General features: G+C 47.8%; 1 protein-coding gene across 4 annotated transcripts in view; it reads right to left on the bottom strand.

The window, feature by feature from the left end:
- The window catches only part of SALL1 (spalt like transcription factor 1), a 23415-nt gene extending 10645 nt beyond the window's left edge, over nucleotides 1–12770 (bottom strand). The window contains exons 1-2 of one of the 4 annotated variants that reach the window (XM_052796949.1): nucleotides 12746–12770; nucleotides 3873–3965 (exon numbers count right to left, since the gene is read on the bottom strand). In XM_052796949.1, coding sequence (XP_052652909.1) covers nucleotides 3873–3948 — 76 coding nt within the window. In that variant the 5' untranslated portion in view covers nucleotides 3949–3965; nucleotides 12746–12770. Of the gene's footprint in view, nucleotides 1–2669; nucleotides 2785–3872; nucleotides 3966–4057; nucleotides 4345–12745 lie in introns of those variants that run through there. The other 3 variants (XM_052796948.1, XM_052796947.1, XM_052796950.1) reach the window with 3 other exon arrangements.
- Between the last annotated feature and the right edge of the window lie 710 nt (nucleotides 12771–13480).

The following is a 13480-nucleotide window of genomic DNA, read 5'->3' on the forward strand; positions in this document are numbered from 1 at the left end:
AAATATACAGGAGGGCTTGTCCTCGGGGAGCCAGATGCTACTTAGCATCAAAAAGATAAATAAGGTACAAACTAAACCATAAATATTTTGCAGCGAGACAATGATGCGGGTTATGTAGGGGAAACACATACAAAATGGGTCTGAACTAACACCGGGTTTTAGACAACTTCCACCATATGGGATTCAGTAATTATTTCTGAATTGCATCTGCATAAGTGATATTTCACAAGGCCCTCTACACTTTAGGCTCACCTTTGGAAAAAACACAAGTGTCTGTATTCTGAACCGACAGACTGCAGTTATCGCACAAAAAGGCCTAATTATGTAACAAACTAAAAGCAGCCTAACTAAGCAATTATTTCTCTTAAGCATCCTGTCCTTCAGATCTTACTAAAGGAAGCGATCATAATTTCTCTCATTTCATGGGCCCAGTAACAATTACGTGGATGATCATAATGCTGCAGCAGGAATTTACCAAAATCCATTACTGACATGAAAAGGCAGTGGTTCTGACAAGCCTTTATATGGAAGAGAAGCAAACATTTTCTCTTCCTCAAAGTCTAGCTGGCTTATTTCTCCAATACACCTTTTTTGAAAATTACACTCCAAGAATATTCTTTTACAATTGGGAATGCAATTCCAACTAACTAAAAAAAAAAAAAAATTCTAAAATGTCACGAAAGTGGCTGGAGTTATTAACAAAAGGAAATAATCCCACAATCTCCTGCCCACTTCCTACCAGTAATTAGTTACTTGTTGAATATAATTTACGCTGCAAGTTATTTCTGCTATTAATCTGAGAGCTGTTCTGGTTAATCTAATACGAAATTTATCAAACGTGCACAGGATTTTTTACAAGAGTAAACTTGCTTATCCATTGATGGAACCAAAAACACATTTTAAGTGGAAAGTCTTCCTGCTAAGAGTGAACTGCACGAGCTTTGAACTTTGGAAAAAAAGAGAGAGCAGTAAAAAAAAAAACCAAAACCAAAAACCCACACTGTTGCAGTCTGAGGAACTTTTTTCCCTATCAATCTTTAGGTACGAAACCATAGCAGAAATTTTTCACAAACCAGAATTCAAATCAGACGCAAGAAATTTTCACGGGGCCACTCTATTCATTGCCCAAAATACTGCCCAGCAGTACCTTACTGCAAGTGCTTTAAGGACTAGCGATGCTACATTTGCCTGAATCCTGCGCAAACTATTAGATGAATTAGCAAACCTGAATTCACAGTATGAAAGGAGAAGAAAGGAGCGCTTGGAACTTCGAAGTTTTGTTTTGCAATTTTAAGACATATCATGCAGACTCGTCTTCCACGTAGCTCACCCACCCTGTCTTGGTTCAAGTGGGAAGCAGCTGCCAGGGCTGGGGACCCCGGAAAGGCAGAGGGTAGCTCTATGCTAATATTATTACAGCGTTCTGAATCCTGAAACATCATGACAAAAACACACCCTCTAGGCAACTTACTCAAAACTTACCGTCTAACCATGTAAAGCAGCCATAACCTAAAAGCATTACTTGAGAAGGGCGGGGGGGAGGCTCCTACAGATTTTATAGTAAAGAACATTGCTTTACCTAGGAAACCGGTCGGTATTTTTCAAAAATAATAAACTTTGTTATTTACTTACTTAACTTAGGATAGCCATGCAAACTAAACAAAAGCTTCACTTCCATGACAGCTTTTCAGGCAAAATCCAACTTACGTGAAGTACATCCTTTAGCAACAGGCAGGAAAGCTGCTCAGTTAACATTCCTTTCTCACACTCCCACTGTCTTTCATTTGAAAATGATGTGCAAAATCAGATCAAGAGACTAAAACCAGAAGAAAACGGCTACTTTTAAAAAAAAGATGCTCGGAGGTGTTTTGACCTGTTCCATCTACCCAAACCAAAAACAGACAGCGAACGTCAGTCAAAAGATGCAATCGCACAAAGTGAAGATGTGAAAAAATCCCTCTCTGCTTTCCCAGCAAGATCATTTCCATCTCAGCTTTCCCTTTCTCTGCTCACTTTAAGAAGTTCCAAATTGTTTCATAGGAGGCCGATGAAAGACAAATGAAAACGTAACGTTTTCCCCAACTCCTGCTCCGAACTTCAAGCGGAAGTAGAAATAATATCGGAAGAAAAAGAAATGCGTTTACTGAGATGAGAAAGGGGATTACGCTGAGCGAACGGCAAAACTCGAGTGCACTCACAGCGCACGAAACTCAGCTAAAAAACAGAAGTCGCCTCCCAGGAACCGAGTGACTTGTAAGAAATGTTTCGGCAGAGCTACGCGAAGCGAGTGCTTATGTATTTGCTGGTTTTACGAAGAGGGCGTCCCAGGGATTTTAGAAGCCGGCTAAACTCTCACAGAGGCGGGACAACATCCCGCAAACTTTCCGACTTGATTCACCGCGCCGACCCCGGGATCCTCGCCCCGCGTTTCGCCCCCGCGCAGCCGAGGGGCGCAGGCACCGCGGTCGGCACCGCCGCTCGCGGGGCCGCCGCCGCCGCCGAGCCGGGAGGCAGTTCGGCGGGCCCAGGGCAGCCGGCGCGGCCGGAACGCGGAGCGACCGCGGGAGCGGAGGGCCCCGCGCCAAAGCTTCCTCGGGAAGTTGCCGGGGGACGTCCGAGGCGCTGCCGGGCGGCGAAGGGGGCACCGCCGCGCCCCGGCCCGCCCTTACCTGCCCGCCTGAAGCGCTTCTGCCCCGTGGCGCCCTGCGCGCCTGCCGCCGGCGGGTCCCCTCGCCGCCCCCGGCGCTCGCCCGCCGCATGGCCGCTGGGGGGACCGGCTGGGCGGCGGCGGGCGCGGGGGGGGGGGGATGCTGCCTCCGGGCCGAGCGCCCCCGCCAGCCCCCGCCTTCCCGGCCGCGGCTCTCGCCGACCACTTGTCACCCCGCGTCCCGGTACAGGTACGGGTAGGGCACGTCCCCCTCCGCCGCCCGCCGGGCTGCGCCGAACTCTTCCGAAATCCCCCTGCTCCCGCAGGCGGAGGGAAAAGGTGGGGAGGAAGGGGGGGGGGGGGGGGGGGGGGGAGAAAGAAAAGAAAAGAGAAAAAAAAAAGATATTTCACACGCTCCTTCTCCAAATCCTGGCGGACACAAAGCCAGCGTTTATTCCTCGCTCACCGACTTGGAAGGGAGGGGGAAGCGGAGAAAGAAATAAAAATAAAAAGGAACCTTAGGGAAAGAAAACAAGCCCCCGCGCTGCCCGGAGCTTCCGCGCTGGCGGCCGCGGACTCCCCTCCGGCGCGGCGGCTCCCGGAACGGGGAGACCCCCGCCCCCCCCCCCCCTCCGCGGCCCGGCCCGGCCCGGCGGCGGCAACTTTTCCGCCTCCAGGAAGCTTTTGGTGCAGCCGGAGGCCGGGGCTGCTCAGCGGCGGGGCAGCGTCCCCCGCTCGGTGGGACCGCGGGGGTGTTTGGGGGGGGCGAGAAAGTGGGTGCCCGGGGGGTGTTTTCCGCCCCTTTCGGGGGGACGGCGCGGGCAGCGTGTGTGGCCGGACGGGGCATCCGTCCCGCAGGGCTCCAGGATCAGCCGCCCCGCGGCAGCCCCACTTTGTTCCCCCGCTCCGCGGGGCGCGGATCCATCTCCCGCGGGCTCAGGATGCCAGACCGCCCCGCGGGGGGAGGGCGGAGGGAAAACATCAAAAAACGGAAAGAGTTTGGAGTTTCGTTAAGAAACAGGCGAAACAAAACCCTGAGTAAAAATAAAATAAAAGCCAAGAACTTGGACCAAAACCCCAGAAGGAACCCCCCCGCACGTAACTCCGGGAGATCCAGCTGTCCCGCTCCGCTGCCCGGCGCGGTCCCGTCTCCCCGCAAGGTAAGTTGATCTATTTTGTGTGTGTTTGTGTTAAAATGTGTGCGAGGGAGAGGAGAAGAACTCACCATTTCGCTGGGATAACAAGGCCAGATCGGGGTCGGATTGGAAATGCTGAGGCTTCGCCTGCTTCCTCCGCGACATGCTGGCTCAAACATCAGCTGGGGCAGAATAAAAAATTACTAAAAAAAAATCTTCTCAAAATTACGGAAATCGAGCCTCCCCCCCCCAGCCTCCCCAGTCCTCCGCGCACCGCGCATGTGTCCTGCTATAATTATGATTATCAATAATGCATTGCGATTAATCATAGAGGGGCTCTTTGAAAGGCGATTGGCACATGGCCAGCTCTATTCAAACCAGCTCGCCTTAATCAATTAGGCGCTGATTTGCTGGAGACCCTTGTCTCTCCGCCGCTCCCACCCAATGAGTCGATCCATGTGGCAGGAGAAGGGGCTGGATTTCCCCAAAGCTGTTTGGATACAGTTTAACCCTCTTAGCAACCAGCTGGGGCTGCATCGCGCCATGCCGGTTACTATAGGAATGTGTCTCCCCTCGCCCCTTCCTCCAGCCCCGACGGGCTCCCAGCGCCTCCCTCCCTCCCTCAGTTTTGCGCTGTATTTCACTTTTTTCTTCCTTTTTTTTTTCTTTCAATTTTTTTTTTCCTTAAAAAAGCTTCTCCCCCCACCCCCACCAGCCTCGACCAAAGCCCCGACCCGCGGAGGGAGGGCAGGGTAAGCAATAATCGGTGGAGGGGAGGACGCACGGCTGGGGGGGCGGTCGGCGGGGAGCAGCGGGCCCGGAGGGGCGGCCCCCGCACCCCGGCGGCGCCCGGCAAGTGTCTGAGCGGGGAGAGCCCCGCTCCCGGCCCCGCTCCGGCTGCCGCCCGACCCCGCGCACCGCCGCTCGCTCCGTCCCGCTGCTGCAAAAAGTTTCGGGTGTTTGCTTTTTGGTTGTTTTTTTTTTTCTTGTTGGGGTTTTTTCCTTCTTGTCCCCGCGTTTGCAAATAAAGATCCATTTTCGCCCTCCCCCAGCTCTCGCCCGCCTCCCCCCCCCCCCGCCCCTTCTCTTTCCATATATCACGGGCCCGAGGGGTGCTGAAAATAGGAAGGGTTTGTTTTTTATCTCACACATTCCCAGGACAATTAGGGCGCCGCCGGGAGCGGCGGGCGGACCAGGCGGCCGCTCCGCCCCCGGCCGCCGCGCCGCGCCGGTTGGCTGCGCCGGGAGTCAATCCGCCCGCCGCCGCCCGGGGAAGGCCGGTGTGAGCGGCGGCGAGGCCAGGGCTGGGGGCGGGCGGCGCGCCCCGCTCCGCGGCCCCGCTCCGCGCCCCCGCTCCCCCCTCCGCCTTTCCCTGCCCCTCCCGGCGCCACGGGTGCCTCCGCTCCCCCGCGGGACCGCTCCTGACTTTTGTTTCCCCCTCGGACGCGGGAGCGATGCGCATCTGCCTGCCGGAGGCGCCCCCGGCAGCGCAGAGCCTGGCGGCGGGGGGCGGGGGGCGCGGAGCGGCCCGCGGGTCCCCCGCGCAGGAGGCTGCGGGCTGGGCGTGCGCGCAGGCGGAACCGCCGCGGACGCTGCGCGGGACCGGCCAAACTTCGCTAACTTTGGCGCTGGGCTGCGCGGCGGGCCAGGCGCGGAGAGGCTGGCGCTGGGGCTCAGCCGGGCCGGGCCGGGCCGGGCCGGCTGCCAGTGTGCCCGTGCGCTCCCCTGGGTCGCGGTTCGTGCCTAGTGCTGAGTATTTATAGCACCAGGACCGTGCGGGCACCGCACTCCTACCGCGTAACACATCATGCATCAAACTTTTACGCCCGGGTGTTACTTCCAGAGGAGGAACCTCGTACGAAGAAATTTCACGATCTTGAAATAAAAAGTATGGTTGCAAAGAGGCTCTAGACAACGCTATTTTTAATGTCTCGTTCATCCAACGACACACATAGACGGCGGATGAATGGCGCGTGTTCCCCCTGCGCTCACGACGCTCCCTGCTCTCCACACCCCTTCGCGTGTCACTGCGGTCCGTGCACGAAAAGTTACTCTGTGAAATAAGCTGAGCTGGGAGAAGCGGGAGCGCAGGCGATTTCTTTTCCTCCACCCTGACCCATCTAGTGCTCTCTCCTCCCACTCCCCCCGCTGGATTATTTACTCTTCTATAGAAGCTACTCCTTTTTCCCCTATTAATATTAACAAACTCCCTGTAAAAGCAAGCGGCTGATCAGATACAACTCATTTCAATTTCAAATGAGCCGGTAAAACCTAGAGAGGGAGAGAGGGAGAAATCTTCCCATTCGAGGAAGCGGCTCACTCGCGTTTTCTTCTCATAATTAAACGAAAGAGACTGTAAAACGTTTAGCAAGAAGGGTGAAAAAAACCAACAGCCGCAAAAAACAAACAAACAAACGCATACGAACCGAAAAAGCCTCCCAGGTGCCACTCCAGTATTTAGTCAGCGTTGCAAAGTGGTCACTGACGCTTCTTTTCATTTCTGCACAGGGCGAGCCCCCTCCCTCCCCGCAGCATTGGGTACAGTAGATTTTGAGAAAAAGACAAACGAAGCTATCAGCGGGGATGATGTTGAAGAATGAAGATAATAATGTTGCTATAGGTGGTACTTCACATGACATTATTTTTCACTGAATATTTAAAGAGATGTTTCAGCAGAGATGGATACACTCAGCGCAGGCTGTCACCCTCCTTACCCTGAGACAGTGGGAAAGAAACCGAACCTGAACGTATAGAAACGCACACGTTACTGATAGCTAGCCACATGTAGATACACACAAAATACCCACGCGGATCTATTTACACATCTGTGTCTGTATTTCTAACTGTATCAATCACTCCATTAGCTTCCCACGGTTTCTAATCTAGCCGCTCTCCCAAAATTATTCGCGTTTACAATTTCATTATACATTTGTCGATTAAGCTTAAGACAAATTTCCCCAGATGCGCAGTACCTTTGCTTCTTGGCTGGAAAAAGGCGGCCGTGGACTGGTAATTAAAAAGCAACAACAGCACCAAGAAGAAGAAAAACAGTGGTTTAAAGAAAAATAAATTAATCTGGAGAAATTAAGTTTTATAACTTTCTTTTTTTCGTTTCTCTTCTCCCTCGCTAGTGTATAAAGCGGCGCCTGGTATTTCATCTAGGACCGCTTGATTATTTATTGTTTGTTTTCCTCTCCTTCGCTGGGGGCCGGGAGGGGTGGGGAGAGGGTGGGGGCAGAGCAGCATTGCCAGGGCTAGAGAAAAATCGGTCTTTATTGTTGTTGATAGCAATACATCAATTAAACGTCATTGTCTCTAACAGAAGTTGTGAGAGTTCACAAGCGTAAATACTCTGATCTTGGGTTTTCCCTCTCGAAGCTCCAAATGACAGTGACAGATATTTTTCCCTCCCCGCTACACCTTGGAGATTTTTTTCTCTTCCCCCCCCCCCCCCCGGATTATTCTTTTTAATGGAGGTGGGAGGCTTTCTAATGTGCTTCAATGCAAATCAGCCTGGCTGGAAGACACCCCTGGTGGGGATCGATCTCCAGTTCATTGAGATGAGCACTGAAGGGAGATGGTAAACAGGGGATAATTTGCAGTTCATTCTGCTGAGAGACGATTCCAATGAGATGCAACACACTAGGCTGGATTATTGTTATTAAGGTTTGCGATTAGACGCAACACCCTTAACACGCAGGGGTTAAAAGCTACACCGTCCCCGCATAGTTATAATACATCGTTAATAACGATCCGGGGGGGAAATCCAATTGATTTCATATTTTCTGGGAATTTCCCCCCCTGGAGCAGCTCGGCGGGCGGACTGTGCGTGGAGCCAGCCGCGCTGCCGGTGCAGGCAGCCGGAGGGTCAGCCCAACCTGCGGCACCGCTCCGGCTCCTCGCTGCCTCTGCACAGCAATTAAAGCACTGTCAGGGAAACGCTTTCTCCCTATAATCCAACCGTTCACATCTTCGCACTGCAAAAATACCCGGGTTTCAGTTAGCTGGGCAGTGGTTCTTTTTTGTTGGGGGTTTTTTCTTCCCTCTCTTCGCCTTCTATGTTCTCCTTTTTCTTTCTTTCTTTTTTTATTTTTTTAACTAAAAAAGATACACTGCACAAGACTTTCAAACGTCACTACAGCTGACCTCTCAAGTAAACCGTTTTTCAGCTAACTTAGGGTACATATATTTTAGAAATGTGTGTAATTAGGGGCTTCCAGGTGCTGCAGTCAGCTGGGAACTTGGCTTTGTGCTCCGATATATAATAAACTTTTGAGACAGTCCTGGGGTGCAGCTACCCAGGGGCAGCGAGCACCAGCTATCTGGAATTGTTTTATTATCAATAGCCTGGATCACGCTATTCAATATGGACGTTGCAAGTCCTGTGACCGTGTGGGTTCAGGTATGACTACTTTTGTGGACATGCTGTCAGCTCCCCCCGCTCCTTGCTCTCTTCCTTTTTTTTGGATTTATTTTCTCGTGATAATTCCCCAGAAAAAAAAAGAAGGGGGGGGGCACCAGAACTGAATCCTTTTCCGTTATTACTGACAACTAATAATTGATCATTGCTCACAAACACAAGCTTTTAGCCGCATAATTGAATCGTAAGCAATACGGGTTGAGCCAAAGAAAAAAAAAAAAAAAAGAGGGAAAAAGCCTCCCCCTCTCTCTCCCCCCAAATCCCAGAGAATCACAGTGATAGGGAACTCCCCCGCCCCCGAGACAAAAATGAACATGACTATTGCCATTACCGGCCAAGGTGGGATTATTTAATTCAATTCTTTCTTTACACATTTGCTGCCTTTTGTTTGACCTGATGGCTGGCAAATCTTTACACCTAGCTGTCCCTTTTGAGTTTATTGATGAAGGTGCTTCTGAAATGATTATCAAGAGATTTACAGCCATCACTACCCACCTACGGGAAAAGTAGTAAAATCAATCCCTCAATCAATCAGACCCCTCTGTGCATATCTTTTTAATCTGCTCTTTTAGCTGTTTTATTACAACACGAGCATTAAATATGTTTGTTTCAAATTTAACACGAATGCCTCCGAAGGACTCTGTCAATTTAGACATAAATCATGAAGTAAACAAGCTGGATGGAAAATCCTCTTTCTCGGGCAAGAGAGTTAAAAACCAAGGAATAAAAAAAATACCAGCAATATGCCGCATCAGTGTATAGGCAGCTATTCTGTACATACAGCCCACAAGGCATAAAAAAACCCATGCAGAAAGATAAATACGCAGCACTGCAAAAGACTTCCATGCACTTTTACGTGACTACACAGAGAACCTAGAGAGTGCTAGTATTTACAAATACTCTCGCATCCTAAAGCCTATCATTATTTCCTCTATTTGATATCTTTTTTAATAGCAGAATGTCTTATTTCCCATGTTAAAAAATAAGCTTTTTAAAAATTATTAAATACCATACACTTGAGAAAATGTCTTGATTTCAAAGTTGTTATTGATCCCATGGTATCACTCTATCCTTTATGTAGCTTTTTTTAGGTTAAAGAAATAAATTAGAGTGTATTTCAGGTAGGCTTAGGTCAGAAATCTTTCCCACCGATTTGTTACACAGTGGTCATCATGTATGGACAGAATGAGTCTATTAGTTCTATAGAGAACCAAGAATTTTATTTGATGCCACAGGGGAAGTTTCCTCTGCAAGCCACATGCCTTCACATCCCAGTTCAATTTTTTTTTTTTTATATATAGCCTAGTGTATCACAGCCATAAAAAGCCACCATGTGCCTCCACTAGAAAACCAGAAGTTTAGAAATGAAGTGACAGAGATTTCTCCAGCCTAGATACAAAATTTTAAAAACCATTCTGGGCTGCAAAGACATATTCCAAAGACATACTGTGATGTGTGTCATCACAGAAATAACTCTGGGTAGAACAAGAGAAAAAAAAAAAGACATTGAAATATGTACATGTCAAAAGAAGAGTCATGAAAAAATACATCTGATATCGGATGATGAGATATGACTGGCTATCAGTCAAGATTTCCTCCAAACATCTTGCTTTAAGAAAAGTGCCTTTGTATAGTAGGAAAACTTCACAGTCGCGACTGCTGTGCACCTAGGTATCTATTCACAAGAGTCTTAGTGCTGATTTTTAAAAAATTATCATAGCTATCATTTCTTAATCAAAGTAGTATTTAAAATAGTATAAAATATGAAGGTGGTAGCCATTTAAAAACAAATGAAGGAGTGGGACTGAGGGATGTATTTTCCAGGATATTTAAGGAAAAAAACACGTTCTTAAAAAAGTGTTCCTTAGGATTTGCTTACCTTTGAAACAAAATTACACAAAAGTTCTGTAGTCTGTCAAAATACAAATACAAGGCCAAAATTTCACATGGCACTTCTCTCTGAAATAGAACCTACAGATCATTTTCTACAAGTTAATCATCTAACAAAGTAAGACCTGTTGTTGTCACAAAAAGATTTTCACTGTCAAATCAGATTTACAGAGTGTGTATTTTTATTTACATTTTAAGATTTCATTTTAATCTGGAGAATATGCAGCGGTTACAGGATAAACATGTCTCAAACCTCAGGGGAAATGTTGCCTGTAGAGTCCCAAATTTCTTGATTGATGAAATGAACCCAATAACCCCTCTCATTTTTGTGATGTATTTTTGATTCAAATACAGTGGAAGTATTTGTAAGTACATACATTTTGTTTGCATAATATTGAGGTGCCCTGATTAATGCATGGTGTTTACAACGTGAAAATTGTCATCCTCTTTGCATCAACACAAGAAGCTGGCTTGGCAGCCGCTAGTTGCAATAAAGTAAATGCCTCATGAATAATGTTCTGCTTTCCATGCCTGAGCTAAGTAGAGTCCTCACGATCCACCTTTAGCCCCCAGTTTGGGCTAGCCTGTTAATAGAACTGGTCTGCAATGGCAGTGTGCAAAACATATCCCTCTGAGTGTAAATATGTTTGCTCACAGACTTGCACATGCATTATCTGCATCTTATGGGGAGCCCGTTTCCTTGTGGAGCAATCTGATCCCCCAGCCACGTTTTTGCAGTTTTCTTCCCATTAGTGATCATTTAATGTTCAGATGGCAACAAAAGCCATCACCTATCTCAAAAGGTAACTCCAGGAGTTTCTGATTTCTTAGAATAATTCTGCAGCAGGAAAGAGGGGGGAAGAGTTGAGCACTGAGCTGCCAGCCAGCTCTTACTGAACCATCAGCAGATAGTACATCAGTGACCCAGAGAGAGCCTTGAAAACTACTGCTCCAAAACCCCAAGATCATACGGTTACCAACTAGAAAATGAAACTCACCATTTCCTTTCCTTCCCTTCCCTAAGAAAAGCTCAAGTCACAAGATTCAAAAAGCAATCCTTGAAAAGAGACTTAAAAAAGACCCTTCCTCACAAATCCAGATACCAGATTTGGGGTTAGAAAAATTGTTTCTGTCCTTTGCATGCTTTATGTGGTAAGCTTGGACCTTCAGCCTGGCTGTACAAAATATTTCTTGAATCTCACCCTGAGTTACATATTCTGTGTTTTGGTCCTTCTTCACAGAACTTCAAACTCCATCTCAAATGGAGCGTCCAGGATTGCAGAACACATTTACTTGCATGTTGTAAGTAGCTTTCTGCAGTCTAGCTGCCTCTCCCCAAGACTGTACATAATCGTTAAGCTCATCTGAGCTCGCTCCCAGCCACTGACAGCCCAGAAGCACCTCCTGAATAAGAATTTAAAGCTTGAGTAAGTTTCAGATCATACTAAAGGCATTTGGTGCAAAAGTCATACATGCAAAGACAAATGCAGCCCCAGTCTGTACCGGTTCAGCAATTCAACCATCATTATGTCATGTACGTACTGCAACAGGCAAAGTGAAAGGGGCACAATCATACTTGAATATAAGACAACATAGTACATTTAGGAAGAACTTACATCAAACACCAGTGCTTATTCTACATCCATTTGTAAAGCTCAAGGATACGTCATATACTCACTTCTGAGACCACAACCCCCCACTTCTCTCGTCCTCAGAAGTTTGCAATGCAAGCGCCCAATTCTAAACCCATTATCAGTGAAATTCACCCTTGTGCAGGAAGCAGAGCATTGTCAGGGCAGCATGGGCAGTGTTTCAGTCTAGAACTGCACATGAGCAAGTTTCCAGCAGGGACTAACCGCGATGATCGAGTGTGTTGTTTCTGACCACCATCTGTCACTGCCCCATACCTGGAAGACACTGTCCCACTAGCTGAGCTGGGGCAATCGGCGGGTGGGCTCTGTCAGTCTGTGTTGTGCTAGCATTAGCAAAAATGTTTGCATGACATCCTCCGCCAGCAAGGGATGGAAATCTCCTGCATGGGGCAACAGTGCGTGGTACGGTAACTTCTTAAGCTGTTCCAGCTGTTTGCAAATAAAATATGCGTCTAAGCCCCCAGTCTATACAAACTGATTTCTGAGAGAAGCTGTATTTGTGTGAGCATGCCAGATCAGGCCCATTACTAACTTCGGATGAGTGTAAACAACCGTTACATAGAAAAAAGATCTAGAGAAGGCACCAATGACAATGATTAGCATAAAAATACCATACCTCTTAGCAAGATGTCTCTTTATAACATGTTTAGTTGACAGTTGCATACCTTTGCACTCCCATATGTTTTAGGGCTTGAAGTAATTTGCTCTACCTCTAAAGCTTACTCAACCCGGCTGCTTCTGCAGTTGAAGCAGCAGTTGAAGCAGCTTCCATTTTTATGCTGCACGAAAGCACAAGCAAAGCTATAATACTTAAGAATAACGGTTTCGTGAAAACGGAGCCAGATGCATTATAAACGTACCGAATTAAGTGGAATTAAACAAAGGATAAATATGGTTCATTCCCTCCTCCCCCTTCAGTACTGTCCTCTGACACTGCACATACAATCTCACAACACAATAACATTGCTGGCACTCTGTTCAAGCAGTATCATTCACTTACTCTTTGTTTCACTCCTAGAATTTTCTAATAGCAAAATTCAATTTCAGCCCGTGCTGCTCTCCAAGGGCTGCCAGACCTGCTGCTCCTTTGCCCCACTGGTAATGGATTGCTCTAAAGTAGGACAAGACCTGCCTGTGTTCAGCGATGGGAGTCACACCAAGCAGAAGCAATTAGGCAAACTCAGTGCAAAGGTAAAAAGTGAGATGGACATGAGCCTAATGGGGGGGGAGAGATAGGTAAATCTACATTCAGGGCCAGCACTGCCACCACCAGCCACGCAGAGCATGCAGCTGCCTAGGGCTGCAAAATGTTTAGTAACACTTTCTTGTTCTAGTGACTGTGCCTTGCGAGGGGCCTACGTTTCATGTTTTGCCTAGAGCAACAAACCCCTGTAACTGGTACTGGTTGCCATATTCAGGGAAGCCTGCAGGAATTGCTTGCTGGTGACTGGGAAAGCACTCACTCCTGCTCTAAGCAAAACAACTATGACATTTTAGGCGTACAGCTCCTTAAACCACCTGTTCAAATCTGCTAATCACAGGTAATCTTGGCTCTTCAAGGGGATTACTCAAAGACTGTATAAATACTAAATAACAGAAGACAAATACTGTTACTGGTAATTTGCATCCATTTTTTTTGTGATAGCACACTATTATTTTTGCAATAATTGTAACCAGTAACACATTACAGAAAGTTCTCATGGGATTGACTCTCCTTTCAGAAATGAGCTGTAGA

This window comes from Harpia harpyja, chromosome 9, assembly GCF_026419915.1.
Source record: "Harpia harpyja isolate bHarHar1 chromosome 9, bHarHar1 primary haplotype, whole genome shotgun sequence".
Taxonomy (NCBI): domain Eukaryota; kingdom Metazoa; phylum Chordata; class Aves; order Accipitriformes; family Accipitridae; genus Harpia; species Harpia harpyja.